Here is a 21335-nt window from a genome sequence, read left to right on the forward strand (position 1 = left end):
GCCAAAACTGGGAGATAGGAGGGCAGTGGAACAACATATGTTTGAGATCAGCAGATGGACTAGGACAGGACCAGCAAGTGGAGGATGTATCCGAGGAAAAACGGGACAGTGCTAGTGGGGTAAATAAAGTTCTGTGATAAATGAAATATAGAGTTTGGGTAGTGTTAGCAGCCCTAGAGGTCTTATGAAGTTTAGTCCAGATCTTATCCCAAGAAAGTACAGACCAATTCTGAGAAAAATCCGCCTCCCAGGCAAGTTCAATTCGAGATTTCAGCCTATCAGTGGTAAAACGGAGAGAATTATACAGAGCTAAAGCAGACGGAGAGGTGTCTAAAAGCAGGGATGTGGGCCTAGTAGCCAAAGGAATATCATTAGAAGGTGGAAGAGAGTGAAGATAGGAGATCAGGACAGGGCAAAGGGCGGTATATTGTGAGTGAGCAGAAGCAGGTAATGAGAAAAGGGAACGAAGCTCTTGGAAGGAGAGAGGTGTGTCCTGAGAAAGAAGTTGAGAAATCCAATACAATCCTCGGGAATGCCAAGTCTTCCAATAAATGGTGCGATTACGTATTTTGAGGAATTTATTATTCCAAATCGGTTGCTCGTGAATGGAGAGAAGGGAGGGGTAAGAGGAGGACATATAAGGTGAAAGAAGATTACGGGAATACGATATAATTGGTGTGCGAAGACGGGATAAGGGAGACGAGAAAGACAGAAATTCACGGAAGGTAAATGGAGCAATAAAGGAGGATTCCATATTCAGCCAGACAGGAGGGTAATGTGGAAGATCAGATGAGAGCCAACGGATAGAATGTTTCAAAGAGAAAGCTCGGTGGTAATCTTTGAAGTCAGGAAAGCGAACTCCAGCTTGAGCTTTATCCCGCCTCAGGGAGGAAAGAGCTATTCGAGGGCGTTTGCCATTCCACAAGAATTTCAATAATAAGGAATCAATTTTTTTGAAGAAAGAGAGAGGAATGTGTAAAGGAAGCATGGAAAGAGTATAGAGAAGCACTGGGGATAGCATCATCTTTATAGAGTTGAGCCTACCCCACCAAGACAGAAAAAGCGGATGCCAACGAGTAATAGCCGATTCCATTTTTTTGTAGACATAATCAAAATTTAGTTTAAGGGTGTCAGCTAAAAGAGGAGCAAACCACACCCCTAAGTACTTGATCTTGGAAGGTTGCCATGAAAAACCCGTGGTAGAGAAAAGATGTTTCTGACAGGAAGGATTTAAAGGCATAATTTCACACTTGTCGGCGTTCAAGCGGTAGCCAGAAACTGCAGAGAAAGAAGAAACTTGTTGAAGAAAGGAGGGAATAGAAGTGGTAGGATCGGAGCAGTAAAAAAGAATATCATCGGCGTAAACCGAAAGTTTGACTTGATGTGAACCAAACTGAAAGCCAGAGATAGTGTCGTCTAATCGGATTTTAGTGAGGAAGGGTTCCATGGCCAAGACAAAAAGTAAAGGGGACAAGGGACAACCCTGTCGAACCCCTCTGTGTAAAGAAAAATAATCTGAGGACATACCATTAGCGAAAATAGAGGCTTGAGGGTCAGAGTAAAGTAATGAAATAATAGAGATGAATTTGGGAGGGAAACCGATCCAACGTAGAGGTTGAAACATAAAATCCCATCCAATTCTATCAAAAGCCTTTTCCGCATCTAAGGAAATAGCTGCAAAAGGAAGAGACAGAGAGGAAGCCTTGCTGAGAATGTTAAGAAATACCCGAGAATTATCGGAGGAGAGACGTCCTTTGATAAAGCCAGATTGTTCAGGACCAATAAGATCCGGTAGAAGGGGATCCATACGAAGAGCTAGTATTTTTGCTAGAATTTTATAATCGGTGTTAACCAAAGAAATTGGTCTATAGTTTTTGCACAGTGAGTGGTCCTTGCCTTCTTTGGGGATTAAGCAAATTAAAGCTTGCTGAAAAGAACCACTAGAGGAGCCTGCTTCAAAGAAAGTACGAAAGAGGAGTAAAAGTTTAGGGAGAAGAAGAGAGGAAAAGTGGCTATAAAATTCAATAGTAAAGCCGTCAGGGCCTGGGGATTTACCATGTCGAAGAGAAGAAACAGCATGCAAGATTTCAGAAAGTGAGATGTCTTTGTCTAAAGGGAGGAAATCCACATGGGAGACCGAGGGCGATGGGAGAGAATGAAAGTAAGAAAGGAGATCGTCAGGTTCTGGGACTCTTTCAGGGGTGTATAAGGTGTTATAAAATTTGACAAATTCGTTGAGGATGTCCTTATCTTTAAAAGTGGAGTCTCCCGAAGAAGTCTTAATGGATTGAATTTTTGTACGCTCCTTGCGAATCTTTAAATAGTTGGCTAGAAGTTTCCCCATTTTATTTTTACCTCCATAATATCTGGAGTTACATTTTAGCAGTGTGTTAGAGGCAGCATCAGTCGTGAATTTGTTAAAGGAGATTTTCGCTTCAATAAGTGATTTAAGGGAAGATTCAGATTTAGAAGCATAGTAAGTTTGTTCTAAAGTTTTAATATCGGCTAGAATTTTCTTTGACTTGGTCTCACGAAGTTTCTTCCGTTGAGCTACAAAATTAATAATAAAACCCCTAGAAGCTGCTTTAAAGGAATCCCAAACCATAACAAAAGGTGAGTCAGGAGTGTGAATCAACAGAAAAAATTCCTTGGCGAAGGCTGTGAATTCTGTACAAAAAGTGGGTTCTAAAAGTAGAGCATTATTAAAGCGCCATCGGCCAGGATGGGGAGAGAGTGGGAGTAGGTCAAGATCTACAAAAACTGGGGCATGATCGGAAAGTAGGATAGAGCCAATTTCAGAACGGATAGCGTGTTGGGATAGGGATTTACTGAGAAAAAGATGATCAATGCGGGATTGCGATAGGTGAGGAGGAGAGAAAAAGCTGTATTCTCTAGCATCTGGGTTACACAATCGCCAAATATCTACTAGGGCATTGTTCTGAAAAGAGTTTACAAATTGAGTGTGCATCCTAGAGGGAATAAATTTAACTTTTGAATGGCGATCCAAAAAGGGGTCAACAATCTGGTTACAATCTCCACCGAAAAGGATGTAATCCCCAGATAAGGAAGATAGCTTAGTAGAGATAGAGGGCCAAAAGGATCTATCAATCCCAGTAGGAGCATATACATTAAAAAGGGTGAGTGGGATATTATCTATGAGTAAAGTAACAAGAAGCCAACGGCCATCAGCATCACATTCATGAGTAATCGAGGAAACATTTAACTTTTTATGTCGCAAAATTACAACACCATTTTTCCTAGTTGTCGTGTGAGAACAGAGAACATGACCCACCCAACAACGTTTTAGCTTTAGAGCTTCCGCCTCAACAAGATGAGACTCTTGAAGGAGAGCAATGTCAGTCTTAAGTCTCGCTAAATGTGAAATAACCCTTTGTCTTTTAATGGGATTATGCAATCCCTTAACGTTCCATGTCGTTACACGGAATTAAACAGATGAAAGAAAACAACTAAGAACAACATGCTTATTAATGCATTAGCAATATAATAAAAAAACGGAGAAAAAGAGAATCCAAGTGATAAAGAAATAGAGAGAAGAAGAAATAAAGAAGAGAGAAGGGTAGTCGAGGGATAAATTGAAAGATATAGGAAGAGGAAGAGAAAGAGAAAGAGAGGAACAGAAACAGACAAAAAGACAGTACAAGTCCAAGACGAACGACTGAAAGACATACTTACGAAAACTGAATAAGGAAGGGGATGGTGGTGGCGGGAGATGACGACGAGAACAACCAGAGCTGACATCCAACCATTAGTATTAGAGGTCCAATGGGCGTAATAAGAGAACAATAGGAAACATCAGGAGGCAGTTGAATAAGGGAACATCTAAAGGGAGAAGAGAAACATTAGGGAAAATGCAAGAATTACAGCACGATACGACGTAAAATAGTATAGAACACAAGTAAAATTATAGAAACAATCGTCATAACAGGAAACCGGATGAAAAAACAGAACAAAACAACATCGAAAGAGAGAACGCTTAACCACAATGCAGCGAAATCAAGAGGATGACAGTCAAAAGGCCACTCAGCCAGGCCTGGAAGTATCCATGACATCCGGACTCTGTCGACGAAGGAAGGCTTGTAAGACCGCAGGATCTTCATACGTGGTTGTTTTGTCTTTATACGTAACCTTGAAGAGGCAGGGGTGTAAGAGACCGTATCTGGCATTCAAGGCTCTCAACTGTGGTCTAAGATCCAGAAACTTTTTCCTCCGATCTGCAGTAGCCTTGGAGACATCCTGAGACAGATAAAGACGATGGCCTTCCCACATGATTTGTTTCTTGAGTTTGACGGCTGAGAGGACCTGCAGGAGGTCGGTATATTGCAGGAACAGCATGATTACCCCTCTAGGTTTGGTAGCAACCTTGGGGCCATGTCGATGTGCTCGCTGAATATTAATGGAGGATAAGGCCGGTGTGTCCAGAATTTTCGCAAGAAAAGATTGGAAGAAGATGGTAGGGTTGGCCCCTTCTGTGAGTTCTGGAAGACCATACAAGCGTAGGTTGTTCCTGCGGTTCCTATTTTCCAAATCCTCAGTTTGACGCCTAAGTAGAAAGATCTCAGCCTCTATGGAGGGAATCCGGGAACAGGTAGAGTGTAAGGAATCCGAAGATTGCTCCAAGGTCGTGACACGTGAGTCCAGAGATGACCACTTCTCCTGCATGGCTTGCATATTTTTTGTGGTGGCGTCCATGAAGGGCCTGAAAGCACGTAGTTCTTCCAGAATAAGGTCCATGGAGGAAGACGAAGAGTTATGACCAGGAGATGGTGGGTCTGATTTCAGACGCTTGGATGAAGTCAAAGAAGCTAATGCCTTTCTGTCAGTCGACTTAGGGATGGCCCCAGGGGTAGAATTCGACTTCGATGACTTGCCTTCCTCCATTTCTTGGGTAGGTGAGTCAGAGTCAGAACCTGCAGGTAATTTCGGCAAAGGTGTGAGCTTCAGAGTGCGGAGTTTCCCCATGGAAAGCAGCCCGAGCCAAGGGAAAAAGGAAAAGTCAGTATAAGGCAGGGAAACTCCTTAAAATAGGGAGAATAAAGCAGATGAAAAAGGCAAAAAGGTCAGCAGTAATCCTGAGGCGATGAAAGTTAGCTGTGCGCAAGAGAAGTAAATCAGCAGTAGTGGAAACAGCTAAGCGGAGCACTTCAGGAAACTGGTAAAATACTGTGATGGCTGTGAAGTAAAGCATACATGAAGAGAGCTGAGGGGAAAAGTACACTGGCCATGAGTCGACTGTGTGGAAGCAGACGTTGAAGATAAAACTGCCGGATGTGGAGCTTCATTGGAAAAAATTAGAGAAGCGCAAAAATAATGGCAGCAAAGCGCTGGAAAGGCACATGTGGTAACAAAGTTCCATAATAGTGGAGATGGAAAGTCGATAATAAAGGAGAAACTGCGCAGTAGTCACAAAATGGCCTCCAGGAGCAATACAGATGAAGCAGGAGGAAAAGGGCGCCTTAAAAAGCTGTTTGCGCAATTATTGAGGCTTACCCATGAAGGACTTCCGTTGTTTAGTACTGCGGTGAAGTAGGAGGGTCGAAGAGAAGCATTTGTGCGTGAGAGCCGGCGGCCGTGTGAATCCGCGACCGGCGCACAAAATGGCGGCTGCAGCCGCGAAGGCGAGACCTCCTCACGACGTCCGTGAAACTGGGAAACAGTGAGGGCGCTGGGCTCACCTCACGTTCCGGTCCGCGGGGCTGTGCTCATATCATCGAAATATGAGAGGGAAAGTGCCCAAATGACAAGAGAAGTAGCGGTCGGTGCCAGAGCTCCCGGTTCACACCGCCATCTTAGCCGGCGTCCAAGCCACGCCCTCCCGACCTCTGTTGTAAGTAGTGGTGCAAGGCAGTAGATGATTGCAGGAATTAATCAATTGTTGGAAAAAGATGTGTTAGTGCTGGAATGGGGGGACAAACGGGCACATGGATGGATGCTTTGACTGATGAATGAATGATTTCATGGACACAGAAATGGGTACGTTGAGGAGCGAACAGATGAAGGGATGGATGCACAGGTGTTGTTGGAGTTGCCTACAGAGTATTGGGACATGACTTGAAATCTTCAGAATAAGACTCAAATGACTTCTGTTCCACAACTTGTCTAGTATTGTATCAGTGTAACAATGCATGTGAATGAATACGCACCCTTGCCACCACTATGTAGGGACTACCATTAGTTATGCGCCACATCATGGCAAAACCTTTCATATTTTGTCTACAATTAATACCACTATAACAGAACCAGCATTATGTCACGGGTGAGCACGTTTGTTCAAAAGATGTTCACAATACACAAGGAATCGCCTCCATTATGGCACACTCTGTAGTCTGAAAGAAGAGAGTTCCATCGAACCATGGGCATTCAAAGTATGCCAGGAATTGTTTCCATTATATAAGGGCCGGTATTATGCTTGAGATGACCAACATCATCCCACAAATGCCCCCATGGTGCAACCACTTACTACCATTAGTCTAAGAACCCTCTGCCTGCATGACATGCTGTTAAAGCCTTCTCTATTACTGCTTCCGACCTCTGCTTGATTAGTAGCTTGCTGATGCTGTACCAAGTGCCAATCAACCTGTACCAACCCTTATTGTGGTCTCTGCCACTAACTCCCAAGCTCTGCATGAACCTGGTGGCTAGTGACCTAGCACTAGAGGGCACGACTTAAACTGCTGCAGGGGCCAATGTAGCATCTAGTCAAACAAATTCCACCTCAGTGAAGGTTACACAGAACTACCTGATGCTTTCAGTTTCCTCAGGTCACTGAGCGGAGTGCGGAGTACGGAGCCTGCTGGCAGAAGGCAGATACATGAAAGAGTCAAATTCTGTGCCAGGGGTTCATGCATTCTCAAGGGAAGGGCAGCCAATGAACTACTGGCATATGGTTCCCCAGCCAATCACATGTTATGACATAGCATATCGGACCCAACAGCCAAGTAACAATGAGCACAGTCCTAGTTAGTTCACTGATGATAAGAGTTTCCTGAAAGAATCGTAGGTCATCACGCTTTTCTACCACTGTTTAAATATGTTTACTCCTTGGTGATTGATTGCAAGTCCTTAATTTAATGATATGCACCACTTAGGTCAAGAGGACTAAAGACTTGGGCGCCATGCAGGGTTCCTATTAACGTATTATTCTTGGGTAAAGAGTGGCAATCTACTATATTTTTTGTGCAGGACTTTTAAACAGATGCAGAGTCTAACCTCTCCACTTTTCTTGGATGCAACAACGACTGGGGTTAGCCACAAAGATGACCTAATGGTCCCAATACCGTCATGACACCTTTGCTTTAATAATACTGACACACCCTTACACATAGCTTATCCCTAACCTCATGCATCACAGCTTAATAGCATAACAAAAACCTTTGTGTATCCTCAGATGCTCGTAAGACACACTCGGAAATTTCATTGCCATGATGTCAAGCGGTGTCTAACTGTTGCAGCCACTCCCAAATCTCTTCTCGTGCCAGGTCTTCCCATTTTCAATGATCCAGGTATTTCAATTATTACCTTGGGCAGCGAAGGCAAGGGCTAGGGCTTTGTGTGCACAGCTCATAAAAATGAAGAACAATAATCCCTTCCTCTGTTCATTCCTATATGAACAGTTGCATAATCAGACCCTGTCCTCTTTCATGAATACCTACAAAAGTAGGCATGGCTATGGAGAACCCACCTCTCCCCGTCCACTGGCCTCTAAAAGATGAGCTTTGAGTAGTACTCAAGCTTTCAAATGCATTCCTTTAGCTAAATCACCAGTTTGCAGTTAGGGACATTAGTACAGAAGCAGAAAACAAACTTCGAGTTTTTTAGCCTTGCTGGGCAACTTAGTAGAAAATACACAAGGACACATCAGAGGATGCTTAGATGACTAGTTAAGAGGAACCTGTTGAGCTCCAAAACATGCCGACCTCAAGCCTAGGATTGAAACCATATAGACTGCTTTAAAGGCTGTGATAGGGAAAACAGACAGCCTAAATACTTGAGTGCTGGCAGAGGTGCAGGAGGTGGCACAAATCTATGTCAGAGTCCAGGAATTGAATGATTAGACAGAGGGGAATGCTGATACAGCGGAGGATTATATTCCTTTAAGACTTATGCTGTTGACTGTATGATGTAGATAGATGTGAGAATTTATATGCTTGATAAACTGGGACGTGGCACCCATTTTCGAATACTTGGTGTCCCATTGACAGTTCCTGCTCATTCACTTCCAGAAAAAGATTCTGAGGGATCTGAAGGGTAAGCAGGAAGTGGAACACCAACAATCTTAAAAACATTCATGCTTCCCTCAAAAAAATTGATAAGGACCCTGGGCTAGTTAGGCATGGTGATGGTGGTGTTGGAGAAAGTAGAGAATCAACTTCTCAAAGCAGCATTTCATAAGAAAATAGATAGGTTCCTCTTCTTCACTACTTCCTTGTCACTCTAGCCAAAAAGTGTTCTCGTAGCTAAAGAAAGTACTAGGAATGTATAGTGTGATGGCATCTTCAACCTTCTCCATGAGACTCAAAGCGGAACAGAGTGAGAAAGATATTCTTTTTCACAGGTCGAAGCCATTTGATCTTTTTCTAGGCTATCTTAAAATAGAGACTGGTGATTCTTGGCTGGGATGCGAATTGTGAACTAAGTGAAGAATGTTTTCTGAGGCAGATGGGGGGTAGAGGGACTTGGGTCCGGGGTTGGTGAAACTGAACTGGTCCTGTTCCAGGAAAGGTATTATAGGGTTTGTGAGGTGACGAAGTTTGGGCTACTTATTTGAGGCTTGTTTTCACTACTTGGTTTATCTGCTTCCTGGCATTTGGTCGGACCAGTTGGAACTTCTGCGTCAATTGAAACACCAAAGGACCCTCCATCCTTCACCATTTCTATAATCTTAGTGCGAGAACCTGAGAGAACAGATAGCTTGCATAGGGCATGAGTGCTGCAGCATGCTCAATGCCTTCTTGGGATCAGGTGAATACTTGGATATGTAGCTAATCATTTTAGGTAACTACGTTACCCTTGCCCTCTGCTCAGGGGCAAATCAGTTCTGGGTCATGCTGTGGCCTTCTTCAAAGCCAATTATTTATGCATTTCATAACCCTAGGAGGGGAAACCCATTACCTGGATCTCATGAATGTTTGAACATGAATGTCTTGTAGTTCAAACATTGGGTGGTGGATGCCTTTTATATCCTCTGGTTATTCATGAATTCAGTAGAAAGACTTCATGGCCTACTCTTGTCATCTCACTGTGACTTACATCCAGGACATGTATGAGGTGCTGCTGCTACTCACTGTAGATGAAAAGTCCTTTACATCTCCTATGACAGACTTCCATCCTGGCCCAAGTGGCTTAGTTTTGGGCTTACCCACTTTTTAGGAAAGCCATTTAAAATTATCCAGGTGGCTCAAAGCGGAATGAGTTCCTCAACAGAATTTGGGGCATATTATCAAGACAGGCTTGATAATATGCCCTTGTGAATTCTGGTGTGAACCTGGGCTTCTATGGGAATTCACAAGGACATATTATCAAGCCCATTATCGCTGCTTTAGCAGCAGTTTCCTGTCACTAAAGCAGCGATCATTTTAACGCCATTCTTGATATTATGGCCCTCCCTTAGATGATCCAGTCCAGCTCAAAAGAGATGGGTCACTTTTTGGCCCTGGTCCTTTAGGCCCTATATCTTCAAACTACAGCAAGCAGGAATGTAACCTAGGGCTATTGCTTACACCAGGCTCTGTCAGAAGCTATTCTAGTGAAGGAAGTGACCCGATTAGGGCCACCTGGGTCTCTCGCAACCACCTCTCAGCCTTCCATACAAATGAAGAGTCGGTGAGACAGTAGAGAATACAAACCAAGTATTTATTCAGGTACACTTGAGCAGAGCCCAGTCTCTAAGGATTGCTGCAGAGGGGCTGACATCAGAAAACATGGTGATACATTATGTACGCTTCAGAACCAATGAGGGCACGCCCAGACTGGAAATTTCCAGAAGGAGACAGTTACACAAACATTTCGATCCTGAGACCGGGCAAACACTATCTCTATGCCAAGGTCGTTCTGCCTGTGCCCATCGCTGGACTAGTGGGAGCAGGCCTCTATCTAGTGGGAAAGGTATGTGCTAATAAGAACAGTGTATTCATTAGTACAGCAGGGCCCAACCTTGGAGAAAAGGAAAATTACCAGAGCAGAGGCAGGTAGAGATTAGTTTCGCTCATGGGTCAAAATGGCAGAAAAAAAAAATGGTGCCGTGAATGCTAACTTATGAAGAACAATATATAAACAACACGACTAAGACATTTTTATTCTAACACTAGGTAGGCAGACAAAAGGTCAGTTCGCTCACACATTGCCACTGTGACCACCCAGTGGACTGAAGAATACATTAACTGCTCCAGGCCCTTAATGATGTATTGGTCTAATCCCAAGTGGGAGAAACTAGTCAAAGCAGCAATACTTTTTTATAAAGTTTTTTTCTTCAATAGTTTGCCAAAGACTCAATTGAAAATGGGAAGATATGGGTCTAGGCCATTGTCCTTCTTTTAGATATTATCTTCCTCTCATTGAGAACCTGACATTTTTTGATTTTTTGTTTAATAGAAAAAAGAGGTGTGAAGGAGTTAGACACCTTTTTTTCCCCATTCTTTATTGGTGACTGCACATTGAAAGTATATACATCTCAGATCATGGGCATATCACAGTCATTTTTTCTTTTCTCTAACACACATCTGTGAACTTCTGGAATGTCTCATGTACATAAAGTTTCTCAGTAAGATACATTTCTGAAGCCAAGGAAATCAAAAGAAATGTCTACTATTATACCACTGACAATCACTTTCCTTGATGCTACATGTGTGAATCACTACAGACCAGAGCAGTGTTTAATATTAAAACATTAAACTCCCCCCCTGTCGTGCTCTGTCGTACTTAAGCCTTGATGTCTCAGGAGTGTCGCGGAATCCAGAAGCCAAGTCCCCAACTTCACCGTATCACCACCACATGCCAGATTTAGACACTGATACATATAATGGTGACTAGGGGGAAAAAGGGAAACAAAACAAGGGTAGAAGGGGAAAAACAATGATTCTTCAGTCTTCACTAAAGTCAGGATTCATGCAATTCTTCAGTACATCGATGCTGCATAAAGAGAAAACAAAGAATGAATAACAGTTCCTCCCTATAGCTGTCTTGTACTATCTTTGTCTCTATTAGATATACCTTTGTATACTAGGTGTCTGTTCTTTTCTGCTTCCTTTTATATACATACCAGGTGTATTCAGACTATGTAGAAACTTGGATCCTGAAATAGAGGACAAGGAATTAGTGATGGTAAGTATTTCTGCAGGAAAAAGGTATATATATTCTTTCACTCGGGCTCACCTTGTGTCTTGAACAAATGATGCACAAAAACGAGGCTCAATAAAGGTAGCGTACAGGTGAATACTTGTAGTCAGTATTCACAGATCATACATTCAATATTCGTTATAAACAAGGTCAGTTCAATATCACAGACAATATATAGATATCTTTAGCGTATGTTAGAATGCCTATCAGCATTCACTAAAACGCTCAGTAAAAACAAACTTCGGGGTATAAACGTAATGAAGCTTCAGAACAAAAATAAAGCTAACTCAAGCGCTACTCGGTAACGAAGAATTCCAATGCAGACTTACTCTACTGAGAGCGAGAAATGATCCCGAAATGAAGCGGACCAAAATAATGCAAAGCTAGAGCTGGTGGTAGCTCTGAAATGCTGTGGAACAACAATGAAAATTACGAGCTGCTTTGTACTCACATAACGCGCCGCTCGCCGACTGTCACAGTATGGTGGGGACCCAATAGATATTGACGCCATTCTTCCAATACTTTCTTAATGGCAAGAAGCTCCCTTTCACCTACTGCATAGTTAGTTTCTGCGGGCGTAAGTTTATGAGAGTAATAAGCGATAGGGTGTAATTCGCCCATACTTGCATCTGCTTGGGATAGTACCCCCCCTACTGCTACTTGAGAAGCGTCCACTTCCACTACAAAAGGACTTTTTGGATTGGGGTGTCTCAAAATCGGTGCCTGAGTAAATGCGGTTTTTAATAGCTCGAAGGCATCATTTGCTTCTTTGGACCAAATAAAGGGTATACCTTTGCGTAGCAACTTGGTAATCGGAGTAACAACATTTGAAAATTGGTGAATAAATCTTCTATAAAAATTCGCGAATCCAATAAATTGCTGGACTTCTTTAACATTCGCAGGAGGTGGCCATTGTAGAACAGCTGTAACCTTTTGGGGGTCCATTTGTAAACCTTGAACCGAAACGATGTACCCTAATGTACTGCTGGACTCCCGCCGAAGTCCGGCAACAGGATTCAAACCCCGGGCACCTCCGGAGCACTATCGGGAGCCGACCGCATTCATGGCAGGTTAGCCACGCCCCCCAGGAGTTAGACACCTTCGAGCTCCTCACTGGGTCGATGGAATTGGGTCACAGGTGTTTGTATCTGTGCCACTGGTTTTATCATTTGTCCTGCTGGCTTATTGGAGCATCTCCTACACCGATGATGCCACAGTGACTTGGCCTGCATCCTATATAGTGAAAGAGCCGACCAAAAAGTAATTCCATCCGGTCCTGAACCTGCTCACTGAGAAAACCCCAAAACTGATGAGTGAAATGCTTGAATTGATCTCAGCCAATAGTAATCGCTGTGAGCCACATTCTAGCCTATTGCTTTTTGCTCACTGTGTCACTAAAGACAAGCGCTAACCAGTGGTGACTTGAACGCTTCAATTGAACTTATCCACCTGTAATTCTCTGGGCTGCATTCGGTTACATCATTTTAGCTTATCTGTGCCTTAGGACCCAAGCTGCGCCTCACTGTATTGGCGTAACAATAGCCCCTGCGGTGCTGGAGGCCCCTGAGCTCCAGGGGCATCCCTCAAGCACTGTGCACTGATGGCAGGCCCCTGGCCTGAGAGATCCTGACTGGGTCTGGGCCCCCTTCCATTTACTTTGCAGGGGGGGGCTCGAATTTCGTTACACCACTGCCTCACTAATGAGCCCAACATACCTAAAAGTGATCTGGGGTTGCTTTTGGGCCTGTTCTGAGAGAACGTGGACTGGCAGTTCAGTCTGGACTGTCACTTTTGTATTTGAGACTAGTCTGATTGGCGTATGGCTGGTCTCTGTTTGTAATGGCACAGACAAGCTGAAAACGATGGAATGGAATTAGACTATTAGTGGCTGAAATGAATTCAAGTCTTCCATCCTTCACTTTTCAAGTGGAAAAACCTGAAATGGTGGCAAGGAGAAGGAGAGATAGCGGAAGCAGATAACCGCACTTACAGACAGATTCATCAAGCCAAAATCGGCTCGCAAAGGGCCAGATTCTGAGAATCTGGCCCTTTGCGAGCGCTATTTTTGCATTTGGGATTCATCATCCCAAATGCAAAAATCGCAATTCTAGAAATCGCTAAATTGCGAATAATTCCATTTAAGGAATCTCAATTTGAGATTCCTTAAATGCAATTCATGAACCATTTTAAAATTGCGAATTCGCAATCTGGGGCCGCTATTTACCGCGAAGTCTAACTACGTCGTAAATAGGGAAAACTTTGGACATGTGTGTGCGCAACACCAGTGTACATTACCATTTCAGGGGTGCTACAGGGTGTCCTTTGGACACCCTGGCACCCTTGAAATCGCTTCCTTATTTGCGATTCGCTAATTGCAAATCGCAAATAAGGAATGACTCCCCATTCATTCCTATGGGCCTTTAAGCCCATAGGAATGAATGGGAAAGCCATTCCTTATTTGCGATTCGCAATTAGCGAATCTCAAATAAGGAAGCAGTAGAAATCGCAAAAAATATTGTGATTTCTACATGCATCCCGTTTTGCGAGTCTTTAACCCCTTCGCTGCGGCGGCTATTCCGCCACAGCGCTAAGGGGGAGGCGGGGCCACGCGGCGGTCCCGTGCTCGTGACGGAACCGCTCCGTCACGGCCCTCGGGTGAGCTGTGCTTGTGACAGAACGGTTCCGTCACCGCCCCGCCCGCCCATTAGAACGTCAGTGCAGGCGCGGAATTCACGCCGCGCAGGCACGGCGAGCGGGCCGTGACGGAACTGTTCCGTCACCAGCACAGCCCACCCGAGGCTCGTGACGGAACGGTTCCGTCACGAGCATCGGAGGGGTTAATAGTGATTCCTTAAAATTCGCGATTAAGGACTCGCAAAACAGGACTTTGATGAATCTGGGGGATAGATATCAGATCTCCATGGGATATAACAAGTTTGAATCCAGCACCACAAATACCCTGTTCCCTGCAGAGTGTAGTGAGTCTAAAATCTCTATAATTGCATAGCAAAATGTACGATTGCTGAAACCATTTTCTGTATTGGAGCCACCAGAAAACACATATTTCTTAAAACTGAACAGCATAAAAGGTCAGGATGTTACATAAGCTGAAAGCAGGACAGTTATTGGTTCTTGGTCAGATTAACTTCCTTCCTCTATGTTCTCTTTTTAATAGTAGTGACTCTTTATTTTAAGGTTTTATTAGGATACTTTTTTGCCGCTGAATTTACCTAAAAAAAGGATAATAGCATATTTTCGCCTCAGGTGATTATGTTATAGAAGTCGCAAGTCTCAATTTTAGCATAACTGTTTTCTCTTAAAGCCTGCACAACTATGCTCACATGCTGTTTACGTTATTCCTTGCCTTGGGAGAAGGCCTTTAACACAATTGGCAAACAAAGAAAGGATCTCTGAGATTTTTCTCTGAAATGCATGTTATACCTTATGCCCGAAGTGAATAGTCAGAACCATGCTATTTTAAAATGCACGGAAGTACTTTTTGTAAAACTAGAAATGGGACCTTCTGAGTAGGTGACAACGCTGCGGCTTCTGTTCTCAACAGGAATGTTTCACAGAGAACTTCATCAATGGGCGCAAACTCATCTTTGTGAACTGCTCGAACCTGCCGCAGATGGGGATCACAGACTTCGAGCATATGAAGGTATGGACACTTCTATAAGAATATGCCCAGCACTTCCTGCTTCCTTCTCATGATTCTCATCATGCTGTTATGTCTACTGACTAGTCCTTATTCACTATTCTCTGCTTTCCTTTTCAGAATGTCCTTTATTTGGGATCTAGTCTGTCTTCCTCAGCCCAGTATTCTCTTCTTCATGTTTCCTCTCTCTCTATTAACATATTCCGCTTCTCTAGCAATGTCAGTTTCCTTCTTCTGTTAAGTAACAACTCCCTCCATATGCTCTGACAACATCTATTCATCGTCATCTATGATTTCCTTGCCCGGCCTATATCGCTGTGCTTCGCCCCTTGATTTCAGCTAATGCGTCTGCCTTACACGTCTCACTCTTTACCTCACAGCGCTCATTCTTTATCTCCATTCCTTCGTTCCTCAGAGCCTAAATTGTCCTTCATTGCCAGCTCCATAGTTACTGCCATCTCAGCATCATGTTCCCTCATGATTTTTAGGCTTGTCCTAAAAGGGACTGGGGAAAATAATAAGGATTATAGGGGTAGATGTATCAAGCAAGAATTCCGCCCTTTGCGAATCGCAAAAGGCTTTTTTGCATATTTTGATATGTATTAAAAAATCGCAAAATAAGGAATCGCAGAAATTAGCGATTCCTTATTTTGCTTAAGCATTTAAGGAATCGCAAATGTTGTGATTCCTTAAATGCGATGTATGTAGGTTTTAGAAATTGCAAATTTGGGTTAAGAAATCGCAAATTACCACCAACTTGTAGTTGGTGATTTGCGATTTCTTTTAAAAATGCCCTATTTGGCATTTGTGAAGGTGGTATGTGACGCACATACATGCCCATAGGGCATGTATGTGCGCCATATGCACACACATGCAAATTTCAGGGGTGCAACAGGGTGTCTTTGAGACACCCCTGCACCCTTGAAATTGTTCTCAATTTGCGATTAGCACATTGCGAATAGCAAATTGAGAATTATTTCACAATCATTCCTATGGGCCTCCTGGCCCATAGGAATGCATGGGAAATTATTCCTTAATTGCGAATTCGCAAATTGAGAATTCGCAAATAAGGAAGACTAAGAAATCGCTAAAAAATAGCGATTTTCTACATACATTACATTTTGCGATTTCTAAATAGCGATTCCTTAAAAATCGCTATTTAGAAATCGCAAAATGGAATCTTGATACATCTACCCCCTGGTGAACTAGCTTTATGAAATCTCCGGCTTCTCGAGTTTTAGTCAGAGCTAGAATGCATGTGCTTATTTTCTCTTAGGTAATTAGAAATTTTATGTCGTAAGTACTTATAATTTTTTTGTCAGAAATGCAAATGATCAGAAATAGAAAATGGTATGTGATGTACACCTGGTAGTAGAAACTGGAGAACGAACCTTCTTTAGCACTGTGATACTTCTGTGCCAACAGTCTACAGAAGAAAAACTAAGGGTCCCCCTGACCCCATCACCCATGTCATTTTAACAGAAGAAAGACCAACAATATATTTAAGAGTATCTAGCCTAGGGAAATGGGCAGCCTAGAAACTACCAGCAAAACCCCGTCCCTTTCAGAGTTTAGGAGTCATATAATAGTTAATGAAAATGTTTATACAGTTTGGTGAGGTGTCATTAGAGATCCATGTTTAATAATGGGAAATTTTGATAATGGTAAGTTGAATTTTTTTTCATTTGTATGTTCATGTGTTTTTGTAAATAACCTCAAAATCCTTGACAGGACAGAGCACTTTTAAGGGTTAATGTGATTCAAATAAAGATGAGAATTAAAGGTAGGAAAATATATATATATTTTTTTAATTTGATTTTTTTGAAGTGGCACATAAACATAGTACAGCAAGTATTAGACAATCAGCATTTTCAAAACAGTTCGGAGCAAGTAGCATGTAGCACAGGGATATTCAATCCATATCTGCACATAGGACAAGCATCTACACCATATTTCACAACAATGGTATCTTACAGGAATGTCACATGTCAGGGACGTCATATAACAATGTGTACTTAAATAAAAAGGGCAATATACACCGGGGGAAGCGTAAAGAAAAACCATAGTGTGGAATGTTTAGGCCTGAGTACATAATGATTAGAGTGGGCATCAGGACTCTTGTTCGATGTCAGCAGGATGCTCCAGTTGGTATGACTGAAGTGGGCCCCAGAAGTCTCGGGCCATGAGAAGATTGGGAGAACATGTTTGATCCTGCCATAGTGTCATGTCTCCAGTCCATTCCTTGAACTTGGTTGCCCTTCCTCGACCCCCATCTACAGGCCACCCGCCGTCTGGCTAAAACTGGGCCAAAGAAAACAATTTATGGTGTTTCGCTAGTATCTGCTCAGTATAGCCGTGCAAGGCCACAAGAGGAGACCTCGAGAGGGACAGAAAAGTCATGCAGTCTAATGCTGTGAAGACCTGTTGCCAATATGTGTGAACGACTGGACACCCCCAAGCGAGATGAAGGAAGTCAGCGGCTTCCGTCCTGCATCTATCACATCTGTGTGTGTCGCGTAAACCAAATCTGTGTAGTTTAACTGGGGTGTAATTACTGCGATGAAGGAATTTGTACTGGGTAATGCATAGTCGGCTACTGTTTGTTTACAACAGAACGTCCATTGTGAATCAGAGAAGTCTTGTCCCTGTTCAGCCGACCATTTATCCCGAGCTGCCCACTGAGGGTACTCGCCATCAACGTATAGCCTGTGATACAATGTAGACACTAAGGCCCCCATTAGGATGGTGGGCGGACTTTGCCCTCCCGCCATCCCCACGGTACTAGGGACCGCCCGCCATAAGGGCGGGGGTCCAGTGCATGGCATTAGGATGCCCCCCCCCCCCACAGTGGCGGGCGCATCCAGCATTCCTACCACCGCCAATGCTCAGTCGCAACATGAGGTGTATACCTAGGTGGGCGGAACTAAAAGTGAGCATAATGTGCTTGGGCACATATGTAATACAATTCAAAATTAGGAATATCAAAGCCCCCCTGGGAGTATGGTCGCATGAGTGTGTCCCATTGTATGTGCGGTTGTTTACCCACCCATACTTATCTAATCATCTCCGTTCCTAGAGAGGAGAAAAAATGACGTCCTGGATCATGTGGGATATTTAATAATAAATGGGAGTGCATTCCACCTAGTTATGCAGCCAGTAAGAAGGTCCAAAGCATGCCCATGATTTAGCCTCATCAGTTCCTCGCGGTCTGCTGTGATGTGTATCCCTAGGTATTTCACTTCAGTAGAGCACCATTCAATAGGGAAGTCTGTGTCAAACGGTGCAGCTGAAGCAGTTAATGGGAAAATTTGGGATTTGGCCCAGTTGATATGGATGCCGGAATGGCCACCAGACCTGACAAATTCCCGAAAGAGGGGGTTAAGGTTCTGGTGCGGTTCTTTAATATATAGGATAACATCGTCGGCATACAGAGAAATGACAATTGGGCGAAGAAAGCAACAGAGGCCTTTTTTTGGTGATGCTGTCGGACCTTAGCCGACAGAGGCTCTATGGCAAGGGCAAATAAAAGAGGAGATAACGGGCATCCCTACCGGGTGCCACGAGAGAGAGGGAAAAACATGTCTATTGATCAGTTCTTTCGCTCTCGGGGAGGTGTATAGAAGTCGGATCCAGGCCAAGAAACCCACGGGAAGCCCCATACATTGAAGTATAGTAAAGAGGTAGTCCCATTCTACTGAGTCCAAGGCCTTCGTGGCGTCCAGGAAGACCGCCACTAGTGTCAGCTGTGGGTCTACATTTTGTAGAATAGAGAAGAGCGTCCGAAGATTGTGAGAGGTTGCCCTACCAGGGATGAATCCGGCTTGATCCGGTAAAACTAGGTTCTCCATCAGGAGACTCAGGCGATTGGCCAGTAATTTGGCGAGTATTTTTGCGTCCGTGTTGATGAGAGAGAGGGGGTCGATAGGACTCACAACGGTCCGCAGGTTTGCCCGGCTTCAGTAATGACGTAATGACTGACTCTCTCATCGATGTGGGCAGGATCTGAATTTCCTGGGCTTCCAGGTAAATCCCTTTCAGCACTGGGAGAAGTTGATCAATATAAGTTTAGTAAAAATCTATAAGGAGCCCATCGGACCCTGGTGCCTTCCCTGATTTCATCTGCATGATAGCTTCATGAAGCTCATCATCATCATCCTCAAATGGTGCCGGCAAAAATTCCCGCTGATGATCGCCCATCCATCCCAACGCTATATTTTCAAGATAGTGAGAGAGGTCAGGGTAAGAAGTACGGCGTGAGCTATACAGATCCGCATAGAATTCAGTAAATGTATGTAAGATTTCAAGACTATCCCTGTGGCGCACCCCATCTCCGTCAACCATGTCTAATATATAGTTTGAAAAGCGGGGCTGTTGAATTTCAGTTGCCAGTGCCCGGCCGGGTCTCTCGCCCTCCCCGTACTGACGGGCAATAAAGTATTTGCCTCGGAATTGGCTTCCCGTTCCGCGGTGGCAGAGTAGTCGTTAGTTTTTACCGGAGTAAAGCCCGCTGGGCACCTGACTTCTCATTCCACATGTCTTGTTCAAGTTGCTTCAGCTCATTTTCAAGACGCCGCAAGTTCCTCCGAATATCCCTGAGTACTACGAAGCTTTTGGACATGCACGTGCCACGTATAGTAACTTTAAAGGCTTCCCAGATCGTGCCCACTTGTGACGGAGACCTTATTTCTGGCAAAAAAGACAGCAATCTCCTCACCAATTTCTGCCTGAAAGACAGTGTCCAAAAGTGCTTCAGGCACAAGTCTCCAACATCCTGAGGAGGCGACTAAATTAGGGGGTTTAATCACCAGGAACACCGGCGCATGGTCCAAATATGTTCTGGCCATATGCTCTGCCGAGAGAATCCAAGCACTCACCCCCGGGAGCAAACCCAGTAATCCAGGCGCGACAAGGACGAGTGCCCTGCCGCATAAAAGGTGCCCTCTCTGTCAGCTGGATGGACGTAACGCCATGCATCTATGAGCCCATTGTCTAGAAATAACAGAGAAAGGGTATCCTGAGTGTTGGTGTAATGATGCGGAAGAGGTTTGGATCTATCCATGGATGGGCGCAGGGCGGTGTTAAAATCTCCTCCTCCTATAATGTGAGTGGACTCTACCTTAATTATTTGTCCCCTACCTTAATTATTTGTCCCCATAAATTGTGGTGAAATAGTCTGGGTCATCCATGTTGGGCCCATAACAACAAGCAAGTGTAACTGATTGTGTGCTCAGCGTACCCCAGAGTATACAAGTCCTACCTGAAGGGTCACTAGATGTGCCTCCTCGTATGAAGGGTGTATTTTTCTTGACTAAAATGAGTGTGCCGCATGAATATGTAGAATAGGAGGAAAACACTCAGGCAGAGGCCCACTTGCTGCCGAAGCAATTAGGCCGTCAGGGGTCAGTGTGCGTCTCTTGAAGCATTGCAACTTTTATGTGATGTTTATCAAGATATGCAAATATTTGTGGATGTCCAAGCCCCTGACATTCCAGGTAATCAAATTTACTCGTAACTGCTCAGTATGTAGTGACATTCCAAAGATAGTGTAGCACTATAATGAATGTTCCAGTGCATGGAAAGTGTGTGAATAGGTCAACATGTGCTAGCATGTCTATCCGCTGTTGTCTCAAATACATAAAAGCAATATATAACATTCCCAAACCATCCCCCCCAACAACACCTCTAGCGTGTTGGCATTGTAGCGACCGGCCAACAACAGTTCCTCCTCCAACTGCAACAGCACCCCATTCGTGCCGGTACTAAGTTGCCCACCCATACCTCCCAAAAAATTTAACTTTACGCTCTTAGTCGAGAAAGTCCAACCAAGCAGGGAAAAGAGAAATAGAAAATAAGGGTATGAGCAGTATGGGGGATCTCCCATAAGGGGGGGCACCCATGGGCTATGAAACCTTCCCGTTTCCCAACTCTTACTGCATAGTAGTCCCCAGGTGCCTCGGGGTAATGGGAGGAGAGAGCGGCAGGGAAGGGTGCTTGGCAAAGTCCATTACAAAAACCTACCGTAGAGAACACAAATATCGAATCATAAGCCTTATATAGTGCACATAGCCCAAAGGGCACTTAACTGTCCACGTCGAGCTGCAGGAGAATCAACCCATCCAGAAGGGCGTCCATGGCCCCATCATGGAAGGACGGGCAGTGTGAATCCCACCAGTGCAGTAGCAAAGTACAACAGGGCCCATGAAAGGTGGGAGGATCAAAACTGGGCCATACAGTGGTAGCGTCTATTGCTCAGGTTAGTCCAGGGAAGGAGATCTGGAAGCAAGGTCTCGTCGTGGCGATCGTCTCTGGATGGTCTTCAGAAAAT

At 44.0% G+C, this 21335-nt stretch overlaps 1 protein-coding gene across 1 annotated transcript in view; it reads left to right on the plus strand.

Moving 5' to 3' along the window:
• SAMD15 (sterile alpha motif domain containing 15) overlaps positions 1–21335 on the plus strand; it is a 99952-nt gene that overhangs the window by 58466 nt on the left and 20151 nt on the right. The window contains exon 2 of the mRNA XM_078659965.1: positions 14915–15013. Coding sequence (XP_078516091.1) covers positions 14915–15013 — 99 coding nt within the window. The remainder of the gene's footprint in view (positions 1–14914; positions 15014–21335) is intronic.

Source organism: Lissotriton helveticus, chromosome 9, assembly GCF_964261635.1.
Source record: "Lissotriton helveticus chromosome 9, aLisHel1.1, whole genome shotgun sequence".
NCBI classification, from domain to species: domain Eukaryota; kingdom Metazoa; phylum Chordata; class Amphibia; order Caudata; family Salamandridae; genus Lissotriton; species Lissotriton helveticus.